Source organism: Homalodisca vitripennis, unplaced genomic scaffold (genome assembly GCF_021130785.1).
Source record: "Homalodisca vitripennis isolate AUS2020 unplaced genomic scaffold, UT_GWSS_2.1 ScUCBcl_4244;HRSCAF=10311, whole genome shotgun sequence".
Classification (NCBI taxonomy): Eukaryota; Metazoa; Arthropoda; class Insecta; order Hemiptera; family Cicadellidae; genus Homalodisca; species Homalodisca vitripennis.
The window spans coordinates 1-14,066 of NW_025780357.1; the positions used below are offsets into that span (position 1 = coordinate 1).

Consider the following 14,066-nt stretch of genomic DNA (forward strand, 5'->3'; position numbering starts at 1 on the left):
CAGCAGGATATTTAAATGATTAAGAATGTACTCTTTCAACCACAACTCTCAAACAACTAAAAGTGATGTCTAAAGCAGACAGGAATGTAAGCTAGCAAATCTGGCTTAAACCATTTTTTTTCACTATCATTAATGTATATTAATGTTTTCATAAATATTTTTAACCCTTTAAGTGCTGTATACCTACATCTGCAGTTGAGAATTGCTGACGTGCATATGTACAGTTTGTGTTTATCCGGTGAAAAGTTTAGATTGTATCGTTGTTGCTTGTTGTATAAGGTGGCTCAGACATCTTTGTCTATTGACTGACAGACTTTTGCGACAACTCACCCTTTGTTTAGGGGTGTGGATTCTCCAGGAAGATTCACTTCTGGCTGTTGTACCTAAAACCTTCCAGTTGTACCTAAGTAGGGTACAGCCAAAACAGATTTGTCATTTTAATATTGGCAACCCTATGGATGCCCAGGAGCGACACATCACAAACCGCAAATGTCGAGATATTGGGTGCAGGGGTAGATCGATAGGTCTAGTCTACTACAGGAGATGACTCTTGGAGTTGGGTGGCATAATGGCACATAACCTAGACATAAGGGCATGCTAATCCCTGTCTGCTCTGACTGGAGAGGCTGGTACAGAGCTGGATCCCCTTTGCAAGGAGACATAACGGGAATTAATGCCTAAAATCCTTCCTCATGGATCTTGACAGGAGGCGGCCCATACCCCCAAACCTTACCCATCCAGAATATCCTATCACTCCAGAAACCGCACGAAGGTTCTTTTACAACTAAACACAATTTCTAAGCTTCTTGTCTTAAGAAAATGAGGAGGGGAACAGAGCACCATATGCTACTGCCCTGCTTGTCATGATCAGTTGATCTGTTACTGTACTGTAAACAAACTTGTGATTGACCCTTAAATTTATTATCTGCTGGTATCATCATGAACATTTTTCTGCTTATCATCATCTTTTTTCTTTCCCAAGCACTTCTGAATCATGGAAAATCTGAAATTCGTGATCTTTGGTGGAGCTATGTTGCAACTCAAGAAAATGAAAACAACACTTGCAAAAATGTACTATCATTAAACTACTGCAAATTTTCATGAACACTCCTATTTATTACCCATTCAAATTTGCATTGTAAAGAATAAATTAAATTTCTTTGAAATGCTAATAAAGAACTGTACAGACAAAAAATTGAAAAATATAAATACAAGAAATATGTAGAACTTAAGTTATTGAGTTATGGTATTATATCAAATACGATAAGATGATGTTTTGCCAATAGAAAACGCTTCATCACGCAGGCAGCGTATGCCCAGTCGAAGCTAGCTCAGCTCATGTTCACACAGCTGTTACATCGTGAGTTGCGTGCTATCGACTCTAGAGTGAGTGTGGTGGCCGCCCACCCTGGCATCGTAGACAACCGACCTCTTCAACGGCACCCTCATGAAGACTGTCATGCCATGGGCTCCTGGCCTGCTTTTTAAGGTAGATATAGTCCCAAGTAAGGTAATATATAGTGAGAGGTGTACTTTTTGTTTACTCGTAGAAAGAAAATACTTTTACTACAACATTAATTTAATATTAAGACTTCTTATTTTATTTATTTTTCTTAGCAGAGTGTTTAGACAACTTAAAATGTATTTTGGCATTTTAATGCTATAACTCTTTGTGGCAGAACATCTTTGTCATTAATAGAAATCCAACACTGCACATTAGTTGCTTCAGCACAAAACGTTTGATCTACTTTAAGTCAGAACGTGTTACTGTTATCCTAAATGTGTATTAAATTTGACGGACATGGTCAGAAACACATACTGTAGTTTTCTGTCAGTGTGTAGGAGAATAGAACTGGGACTTTGGTTTTAATTTTTCTGAAGTGAATTATTAGGATATTTATAAAATAATTGTTGTGCATATGTAGCTGTTTCTGAGTTGTACACTCAGGTAATACCGAGATGCTACAAGTAATACATCTCTTCATAACAGGGTTGGCTGTCTCTTCTCTTGTCTCACTGACAGTTTAGTGTTTCCACAAGATCATGGTTGCTTCTGTTTTTTCGGTTTATATTGTTTTTATAACGTCATAGTAGTTATGATGTTGCTTCTATGTCCGAGACAGCTATCAAGTCAAATTTGTAATGCATCGAAAGACCTCAGCTTAGAACAGCAAATCTTTTCCCCTCGGGACGTAGTTGGCAAATATCTCAGAAATCAGAATATGAAAGAAAAAATGTCCATTGTATAGAAGGATTCTATATGCAACACGTTAACAACAACGACGGTTTTTAGTAACTTAATTTTAGCTTGAATTTAACATGGGTGCAAGTACTCTCTATGGACATAGTGATTAAAAGATTATGGTGGTAGGAAATTTTTTGTCCAGAAAAATACTTTCCCAGTGCTCATCGCTCCTACAAACCTGAGTAATTATAACCTACAGGTAGCCTTCCTAATAATAAAATGATAAGAGAAACAATTTTACTCTCAATTTTCAATATAGTTTTGAAGGTGGTAAAATTAGGTAAAGAGGAAGGAGTTGAATTACGTAAACATAGCACTTGCCAATTAGTGAGATTTGTAAGTTGTGACATGTAGGGGTATGTCAGTACCTTTCATGCCAGGAAAAATATTGTTACTATTTCCAGACTAGAAATTATTGTTCTGTACAATTCTTATATAATCTACTCTTTACTATCCAAGAGACAAGTTTATTAAATCTCTTCATCAAATAAAGATGTTTTTGAAATTGCTTAGATATCAGGATCAGTTAACAATTATTTAAATTATTTTGAGTAGATATTTTAATAAGTTTTATTCAACATTTTGAACCATCTAGAGAATAGGATTTTGGAAGGTTATAACAAAAGTCATATATTTGGTGATGACATATATCCTTGTTCACTATAAACCTTATTTTTACAAGATTAGTAATAAAAATAGTCACTGGGAAAATTTAGATGTACATTGTAAGAATTTCAATCTTATTGTAAACTTTTGGTAATTAAAAGTGCAAAAATAAATACTTGATATAAAAGGGTTTTTATTTTTGAAATTAAGATTTGTATCTATTATTTTTTTTTAGTAAAACAACAATATAACAATAATTAATGCACTCCAGTTGTGTATATGTTTTGTCTATGTAATCAGTGTAGGTAAATAGAACTGGCCATAATCTTGTTGTCCAATTCCTCCATCTTCAGTTTCTTTCAAGACCAAATACAATGACGTTAATTATTATTTTCTTTCTTTCAGTTGTATTATTCATTGCAAAATGGCTAAGCCATTGGAACACAAATAAATTAATAAATCCCATTAACATTAAAAATCTTTTTGTTTTTACTCTTTCTCAGTTTTGAAAAATAGTGATGTGTATCATGTTATATGCCTGTGACCTCACTAATTGTTCGTACACTTTGATTTTTCTATAAATAAAAACCATAATCACGAATTTTGTCAATCAATTTAGGAATAGTCATTTTCACTGTACTTCCTGAACGATGTTCAATTTTTTTTTTTGCATACGGGGCTATATTTAAAACCGTTTACCCAGTTTTCGACAGATTACCGAATGTTTGTAAATAAACACGAGTTTATTACTTAAATCTACAGTAAAAATTAAACAACATGATGGATGTAACTTTGAGTCGATTAAGTTATGATGCTAAAATCGATGCTTTTCAATTTCTACAAGCACCATATTTTTGGATTTTCTAATTTAATTAATAGGTCTTATACTTGTATGAGTTGTTCAACTATTGTTTACTTTTACCAGACACCCGAGGAAGGTGCGACCACTGTGATGTACGCAGCGCTACACGCGAGAGGAGGAGACTACATCAGCAACTGTCGCTCGGTATACATGTCTACGCTCGCCCGTGACAAGAGGAAACAGAAAGAGCTCTTCTCACACTCCCTGCACAGCTTGGGCATCAATTCCTTCGGAGGACTTTTATAGTCAGTTAAAGTAGTTGTTTGAACAGAAATGAACTGGCAGTATTAATATTAATTTATTTTAGATTTTGTTAAATGTTATCTGTTATTTATCGTAATTTAACTGTTTGTTGTTGCATTTATCAGTCAGTATTATTTTTACTTTAATAAAGTAATTTTTTTATAATAATTGTGGTTAGCATTATTTCTTCAGTTGGATACTCCTGGTGTTGTTATTCAATAAAGTGTTGTTTGCACATCCTGTTAACACAGTATTGGCCATTTTAATTGTTTTAAGGGTATCTACAAAACCCTTCAAGAATTAAGGTAGTGTAATAGGTTTTTTTGTTTTATTATTTTTTTGTTTTCTCTCTCTTAGGACAAGAAGCTTATAAATTGCACTTAGTCCTGTAAGAACCTTTGCGCTGCTTCCGGAGTGATAGGATATTCAGGATGGGTAAGGTTAGGGAGTAGGGGCCGCCTCCTATTGAGATCCATGAGGAAGAATTAGGGCACTACATCTCAAAGTCATCCCGGAAGAAGGGGAGGCCAGCTATGAACCAGCCTCTCCAGTCAAAGTAGGCAGGGGGTGGCACACCCTTGTTGAGGTTAACAAGAGCCTCTGAGGTAAGGGAACAAACCCCACCAACTCCAACAGTCATCTTCTACAGTAGACTAGACCTATCGAATTGCCCATGAACCCCAGAATCTCAACATTTGCGGTTAGTGATGTGCCGCTACTGGACATCCATAAGGTTGCCCAGGTTGAAGTGGCACATCGGTTTTTGCTGTGCCCAGTGGTGGGTTCAACTGGTAGGTATAAACCAGCCAGAAGTGATCCCTGCTGGGTCGAGTGTAATAAGTTATCGGACAGATTAAGGAATTATTCAGAAAATTCTTTGTTTTAAGTTTATTTTTGACGATGGAAGGATTATGAAGGAATCAGGATTTTTCCAGACATTTGCCATTGTTCAGTGAAACAAAAAATCAGTAACACTATGTTTCGAGATCTGCAATCTGATCTCTTCTTCAGGATCAGGTTGCAGATCTTGAAACGTAGTGTTACTGATTTTTTGTTTCACCAAACGATGGCAAATGTCTGGATTAAAATTATTTTCTTTTAAAAACAAATACAGTGTTATCTCTTCAAAGTATCTCATATGAAGATAAAAATTTTTAAAAAAAAATTGGAAAGGCAGTCACAAGACTGACCGACAGAAGTGACTACTTCTTATAACGGGCTGTGAATATGTATCTTGAAAAAGTATGTTTACTTATTATTAAATGGTTATTTTTTATATTTTAAAATAATATGAGACATTCAATTCTTAAGATAAAAATGTGTTATATTTTCTATTAACCCTCCATCAGGCGCTTAAAATCAGTAACACCATCAGGCGCTCACGGAGGTTTCCTCCAAGTTAGCGAATAATGGATATCATAGTCGTTTAAACTGTTTTTATTTGTTTAAATATTCATACTGATTTAATTACAATGTAATATATTCATTTTTAGAAATTAAATAAAAATTACTCTCATGTGTAATGAATTTTCCAAATAAGAAATTCAAAATCTTACAAAATTTTATTGTATAGTAACAACATGATTTATTTTAAGGAATAATGCAATTCATTGTAAAAATGTTTAACCTGCTGTTATAATATATGGAAATTAAACTTAGTTTTTAACTTCTTACAAAAATAACATAATTCAATTCTTGAGATATTATTGTAATTTCAATTATTACTCTGAAATCAAAGTTTATTCTTTACTAAACATTTTTTTACACACTACACAAAGTTTCAAAACATTTTCCTTCTGGTTCGTATAACGACAATGTTCACTCCATAAACAGTACTGAAATGTTCCCTAGCACACTGGTACTGTACTGACAAGTCTCTCGTCTTTATTCTCCATTTCACAAAATTCAAATAAAATAAATTTTAAAACTTAAAAAGAAACCATCACAGGTCACACATTTAGGCGCACAAGGATTATTACTCCATAAAAACTATACACAATAAGGCGCTCACAGAGATTTCGTCCAAGCACTACAAACACAACATCGGGTGCTCACGGAGGAATCGTCCAGTCTCGCACGGAAGTAGACCTCTTTTTTTCTTTTTCTTCTTTTTGCCTGTTGGCTGGCCTTTATAAACTTATAACGCGGCCACGTAGTACACTTGTTATGTCTTCTTTCTAGTTATTTGGCGTATTCACTTTTTAAACATGAACCTTGTGGTTGCCGGCCAAACTAAGAACAATCAGTTAGTCTTTGCATTTTCCAAGTCATGTTTTTTTTTTTATTGCTATTAGACTCTCAGATGTTTATTTCATTTTGTTTGTTTTCTATGAAGGTTATGTAGAGTAAAATCATACCCTAGAACCATAATTTCTAACCTGTTCTGTGTAATTTTATGGTTAGTTAAGAGAAGGAAAAACTAAGGATATCTTTTTGATTGAATTATAGGATAGTGGTTTTGATATTCTTCACTGCCACCCAGGCCATTTAGGTAACAAACATGTATTCTAAGTGTTCCATAACCTAATCAAATTTACATGGTTCTACTTACTATTTTTTTTAAATCATTAATTTCTTTATAAATTTGAGTGTCTGCTTTTCGCAGCAAATCGATTAATATAATTTTCGAATTCTGTTGATTGGCTTTATATCTTGATTGATTTACTTTTTTGTAACTAAGTTGTCTGGCATAAGAGTAATTGGGACATTCCAGCAAAACACGTTCCATTGTCTCTTTCTTAGCCATTGTGCAGTTTAGGCATAGCGGAGTGAAGTATCTTTTTATTCTGTATAGACATGAATTTACATTGCCATGACCAAGCCTCAATCTACTGATATTAATGATTTCCCACCTGCTAAAATTACATGATTTAAACCATGGGTATTTTGTAAATTGGCTCTGAATCTGTTTAAACCACCCAGCTTTTGAGGATTGTTGTAAGAGGTTTGTAAATTGTACACCATAAAATTTTTTCTGGAAGGCTTTAAAATCATCAATAGGTACTGGCAGGTATTGTGTTTCCACGCCATCATTAGCTGCTTCCTTTGCTAATTTGTCCACCCTTTCATTATAATGGATTCCTATATGTCCAGGTATCCATTGAATATATATATTCTTTTCTGTGTTTCCACCAACAGTTTAAAAATCATCATGATAATACCATTTTCTTTATGTCCCTTACTGCAGTTTTCCAATGCCATGATGGCTGATAAAGAGTCAGTGCATATAACTATGCTGACTTCATTTAATGGCAGAACAAACTCAACTGCTAAATAAATTGCATATATTTCTGCAGAGTAACTCGACATATGCTGGCTTAGCTTAAATTTGTGTTCTATTTGGAGTGATGGAATATAAACAGCAGCTCCAACCTTTTCATTGCATTTTGAACCATCTGTGAAAACTGCCAAACAATCTTTATATTTTGTTACAAACATTCTATTTATGCCCTGATGGATTACCACCGCATTACAGGTCTTTTTACTGTAACTTTCATTATCTATTAATGTATTAAATACTACATTTGGATTGGTCAATAAAATTGGACGGTCCAAATCCCAGTGGTTTGGTATTTTAAGTTTATGGTCAAAGTAATTATGATCCACTTCACCAATCTTATGTATGGCTTTTATATACAGGGGGATTTTCTTATTCTTCCAATAACTTGACATGCTGATTAATAGATTGAGATAATTAATTTTATAGTATGCTGGATGTTCTTCATCATATATTATTTTGTATATGACTTTCTGCAATGGCAGTACGCCTCATACTTAATGGTAATGTTGAGGTTTCGGTTTGTAAAGCTATGATAGGTGTACATTTAAATGCATTCGTGGTTATCCTCAAGGCTTGATTTTGTATAACTTCAAGTTTATTTAGTAACTTTGCAGATACATGACCAAACAAAAAACTACAATAATCCAGTTTAGCCAGTATGAGACCTCTGTATACTTTAATTATGAGGTCCGGATGAGATCCCTGTCTTCCACATGCTAACATTTTAAGGATATTTATGTCTTTTTGACATTGGTTGCATAGGTTATTTATATGATCTGAAAATGACAGTTTATTATCTATTGTCACACCTAACAGTTTGATAGTATTTTTAGGTGTTACTTTGTGACCATTAACATAAAAATATCCATACTGTTCATTATCATTATTTCTTTTCCTTGAAAATACTGTAATATTAATTTTGGTGGCATTAAGCTCAAGATATAGTTTATCAAAACTTTTAACAATGTTGTTGAGTGCAATTTGCCTATTGTTGAATGCTGTGTCATAGTTGAATTCAATTCAATTCAATTCAAATAATCTTTATTCATATTTGTACATTGAAATACAATAAATAGTGTCACAACTCATCAGACTATATCTAAGTATGTTCCAGATATAATTTTTATCTAAAACCTTATAGTTAAATGTCTAAATCTATGCTTTAATACCTTGTCGAAAACATTTTAAAATTTCAATTAAGTTGCATGTTGTTTCTTAGGCTATAAAATTCGTCAAATGTATAAAAAGCATTTTTAAGCAAGAAATTCTTTAGCAATAACCTGAATTTTTTCTGATCATTTATTTCGCCAATTTCTTTTGGAATAAGATTTAAAAACTTTACACCATTATATGTGGTTTTCTTCTTAAACAATTCTAAATTATGATTATCCAAAACTATTTTATTTTTATTACGTGTGTCGTAGTGGTGAATATCATTGTGTGTTAAAAATTTTCCTAAATTAATTTTGACATAAATAATACATTCTAAAATATACAGGCTATGAACTGTTAAAATTTTTAAATCAATGAAATTTTGTCGTACCGAGTCATCATTATGTAAATTTAACATTGCTCTTACAGCTCTTTTTTGGCAAATTAAAATTTTATGGAGATTTTGGTTGGATGTACCTCCATACACACATATTCCGTAAGATACATGCGATTGAACGTGAGCATGAAATACACTTTTTAATACAGTTAGATTACATAAGTTAGACAGCCTTTTTAGAGCATAAATTCCAGAATTAATTTTAGTTAAGACATGGTCAATATGCTGATCCCAACTCAGATGGCTATCAATGTAAATACCTAGGAATTTGGTTTTAGGAACTTGGGATATGACCTCAGTATCAATATGAATTTGGACTTGGCTATCTTTCCTATTTTGTTTTGTTGTAAACAACATGTAATTAGTCTTTTGAGCGTTTAAGATTAAATTGTTATTAAAAAAGAATTCTTGTAATTTTGATAGTTGAATAAAAGAGTTTATTTCTAGTTCTGTATCTGTCTTTGTAGAGATAATAAGATTGGAGTCATCTGCGTAAATGCAGAGTTGGTTTTTTGTTTGGTTAATTTGACTAAGACACCTAGGCATGTATTTTATGTAGCAGATAAATAGCAATGGGCCTAAAATTGACCCTTGGGGTACCCCATACTTAGTTATTTCTGGTTTTGATTTATATTTCAAAATTTGGTTGTTGTTTACTTTGGCTATTTCTACAAATTGTTGTCTGTTTGTTAAATAGGATTCAAACCACTTTAAATAATAATTTTTTATTCCTAATTTGTTCAATTTTTGTATCATTTTAATGTGGGAAATACTGTCAAAAGCTTTTGACAAGTCCATAAAGATTCCAGCTACTTTATTTTTCCTATCCATTGATTCGATAATTGATTCTATAAAACAAATTAAAGCAGTAATGGTAGATTTGTTTTTTCGGAATCCATGTTGTTCAAAGTCAAAAAGATCATATTTTTCTAAATGTGTCACTAGTCTTAAATACATTGCTTTTTCAAAAAGTTTAGAAATTGATGGTAAAATGGATATTGGCCGATAATTTTGAATTTCAGTTTCCTCACCTTTTTTAAAGATTGGTATCACTTTTGAAATTTTGAGTTGACTAGGAAAAATCCCTGAGATGAAAGAGGCATTTATTAAATGTACTAAGGGTTTTATTAAGGGGTCCTTTGCAAATTTAATGATTTTAATGGGGACCTCATCGTACCCACTAGACCACTTGTTTTTTAGAGAGTTCAAGATATCATTTACCTCTTTTTCATCTGATGGGGGACACCTAAATTCGGGAATTTTGGTAGGAGTTATATCTTCATCATGAGTTGGGGGCATACTACATAACAGGTTTTCAATAATATTAACAAAATAATTATTAAAACTATTTGCCACTTGGCTAGGGTCTGAAACAGTCCCCTTATCAGACTTTAAAACATAACTTTTTCTCTGCTACCTTGGATGAAGTTTTTTTTGTTTCTTTATTTATGATTTCCCATGAGGTTTTACCTATGTTTTCAGAGTTTTTAATCTTTTCATCATAAAAACTTCGCTTTGCATTCATTAAATTACATTTATATTGTTGATTTTTATTCTTAAGATCTCTCTTAAACATCTCTAAGCCTGAGTTTCTAACTAATTTGTTTAGATGGATGAGATTATTTTTCTCTTCCTTTAGTTCTTCAGAAATCCATGTTTTTTGTTTTTGTTGGATTTTTTTAGAATTTTCGGGAAAGATAAATTAAAATAATATTGAAAAATGTTGTGAAAAGTGTTGTATTTATTTTCAATAGATGATTCAAAAAGGGTTAGCCAATTTTCTTTTTCCAAAAGTGATTTAAATAAATTCATGTTACCTAGAGAGAAATTTCGTGTCCAAAATTTTAAATTTTGATTATTTGTATTGTTTTGAAAATTCATTAGTTCTATTATTTGTCCATCGTGATCTGATAGTGCAGTTACCACTCCTTCAACTTTTAACTGATCCATACTTATATTAGTTATTATATTATCAATACATGTCTTAGACGTGGCAGTGACTCTAGTTGGGAAGTCAATTAAATACTTCATTCCATTTCTTAAAAGAATATTCTTTAGCTCTTTTGATTCATTTGTATTTTTAAGGATGTCAATATTGAAATCACCCATGATGATGACATACTTTCCTTTAGATATTAAAAATTCAAACAAGTTATTCAGGCGAATTAAAAACTCTGAATTTTCGAATTGTGGGGTTTTGTATATTCCTACCAATAAAAAGCTAAGCTTGTCTGTTTCAAATCTAGCACTACAGCATTCAAACAACTTATCTTGACACAGTACATCTATTTTTGTGGAAACCAGTTGTTTCATCTTTAAACTCTCTTTGGCCAAAATAACTACGCCGCCTCCTGTTGTAGTGCTGCGTGTATAATTTGTAGTTTGGAAATAATTTAGAAGATTAAATCGTTCCAGCTCAATGTTATTCATATTATGTTCGGTTAAAACTATTATGTCTGGATTTAATTCTGTCAAGATAACTTCTAATTGCTCTCTGCGTGACTGTAAATGTTGAATATTTTGATGGAAAAGTTTTATATTTTTGAGTTTATTAATTATTTGGGTTTTTTGCAATAAATTTTTTTGAAAGTTTAAAGATGGCTCAACCGGTTGTACATTTGGAAAAAATTGTTCTGGGTCTTCTGGTTGAGGCTCTGGATACTCTACTTGTGGTCTTGGAGTGTTGTTTTGGCAGTTATTGATTGCTTCCTTCAGTTTTTGTAAGAACTCAGGGTGGGAGAGTCCGCATCTGAGTGACCTTCTCGCTGTTGGTTGATCACAGGACACAATGCAGACAGATGCGCCTGTGGCGTTTTGCAAATTAACAATGTTAGTGGCAAATTGTTTGGGCAAGATAAGGTCCCTCACACATCCCATAGGCGAACAAATGAGGGTTTTTTAGACCCCTGGTTGTAAAGTCTTGTGTCAATTGGTTGAAGGCAGCACCGTAGTCTATCAGTTCAGGCTTACCACAGTAACTAGACTTGGTCACGAGACTGTCTGTATACCACAGCTCCATCATCTATTTCTTGACAAGCCAATTTTTCCCAAACACAATCCTTTGGCTGAGGTCTCCCAAATTTATTCCTAAATACGACAGCCACGCCAGCCGACATGTGTCGATAATGATGGAAATCGCTTGAGATCGCATGAGCAAATGCTACAGATGTATCATTCTTGTACTCCTCTATAACACCGCCCATCTCGGCCTCTACAACTTGAATCTTTCCTACTTTTATATTTATTTTGGGGTTTTCACAGTTAATCTTTGTAGGTAACTCTTTCACCTCAGATATGTTGGGTTTACAAGCTTGCAGAAGTAATTTAGCAATCATTTCAGCTACTTTATCTTTGCCCTTTTTATTCAAATGTAATCCATGATTTGTGAACAAATGGCGAGGAAGAAGATGAAGGGGTAAAATCTGAGGCTTTAGAGGAGATTCTAATATTAGCTTTTCCAGTTCTGTATTTAATTTAGAAATTTTCAAGTCCAGGGTCGGTCGATCGTGTCTCATTATGATAGTATCTCGATAGTTCTTATGACAAGTGTAAAGAGATATATCATCAGCAAACTGTACTGTCTGTATTTCTTCAGGTAGGCTGTTCTTTAAATCAGAGACGCACATTGAAAAAAGAAGAGGACTTATTACACTTCCTTGAGGCAAACCTTTGTAGGCATGTCTGGTAATTGTTTCATTTGGAAGAATCAGATGTAGACTTCTTCCTATGAGCCATTTACTAAAATGATGTATAAACTTTGTTGGTATACCGTGCATGTATAATTTTCTCAGTAGGAGTGGAATAGCTACATTATCATAAGCACTTGAAATGTCAAGTGCTGCAACAATAACATTTTCTCTTTGAGTTAGCGCAACCTGTATATCTGTGGTTAAGGTAAGTAAATAATCTGAGCAGCCACGCTTCTTCCGAAATCCAAATTGATTTTCAGGAATGATTTTTTGCTTGTTAACTAGCCACTCAAACCTATTCTTGATCATTGTATTCAAGATCTTCATTAGACAGGAGATTAATGAGATAGGCCTATATGACTGTTCATTACCTTTATTTTTATTAGGTTTAAGAATAGCTATTATTTTAATTTCTTTCCATTGTTTAGGTAATTCCACTTTATAGTTCAATATATTATTGTAACAATTTAGCAGAATACAGAGTGCACTCATTGGGAAGTTCTTTATCATACTATATGTGACTCCATCTAATCCTGGGGATGTATCCTTTTCTTAGAATAAATAGCATTATGAAGTTCTTTCATATTAAAACTATCTTCAAGAAAGCTTCCTTGGCTGGTAATATTGATTATGGGGTAGTTAATTTCATTGACTTGTACTACATAATCTGGAACAATATGACTCATAAATTTTTCTGCCAATTCAATATTATTATCAAATTCATGATTGTAGGCCATTGTAATAATAATAATAATAATAATTTCTTTATTTCTCTTTCTTTCTTTTACATTTTACATATATATGTATATACAATTCATTCATAATACCAGTCTGTCCTTGATTACAAACTTAAGACTATAGTTTAAAATTAGACAAATAACAAATAAAATAGATACACTATGTACATTAACCAATAGTTTTGTATGAAAGAGAAAGAGAAATCTCCAAGGCTTAGCCTGATTGGAGAATTACACATTCAATTTACATTGTAAAAGCGGTAGCAGAAAGTTATTACAAAATAATCAAAGAAACAAAATTTATTAAATAATCTAAACTCAGATACAGTTGGTACACCACAAGCTTAAAATTACATCTTGTTATAGGCTAAATTGGTTACAGAATTAAAGATCTATTTGTAGAGAATAATAAACAGGAATAGAAAAGGAACAATGTTTAATTTCGAAAGTACAAAATAAAAGCTTTGTGTGAACATAAATTATAGTTCTTCTACGTAACTTCAATAAGATTTGTTCCCTCCCCATCTTTCCCTGACCATACTGAGAAATCAGTAGCTGATAGATAAGATAATTATTTTGGAACCGTCAACCTCAAACTGTTCACAACCTGTCCTGAGTAGATAATGCATAATAACCTAAAATTATGTGATACATTATATGATTATGTGATGTGTTTTGAGTGTTATAGTGTGTTGTGATTAGTTAAAATTTGGATGTTTGATAAGTGCAGTGGTTGTGCTGAGAGAATTTAGTCTACGGTAAGACGAAGTTTTCTTATTTCATAGTACATACAATTAGTCAATCAATATACAATACAATATACTTATAAACAATCATGATAGGGCTTTAAATAAA

General features: G+C 32.7%; 1 protein-coding gene across 1 annotated transcript; it reads left to right on the forward strand.

The window, feature by feature from the left end:
- Positions 1 to 1,275: 1,275 nt before the first annotated feature.
- Positions 1,276 to 4,079, forward strand: LOC124372866 (dehydrogenase/reductase SDR family member on chromosome X-like; the record flags this gene model as incomplete). Its single annotated transcript, XM_046831278.1, is given in 3 exon segments — positions 1,276 to 1,422; positions 1,424 to 1,489; positions 3,777 to 4,079. Coding segments are annotated over 3 exon segments (396 nt in total), but the record flags the coding sequence as incomplete, so codon positions are not given.
- Positions 4,080 to 14,066: the final 9,987 nt, after the last annotated feature.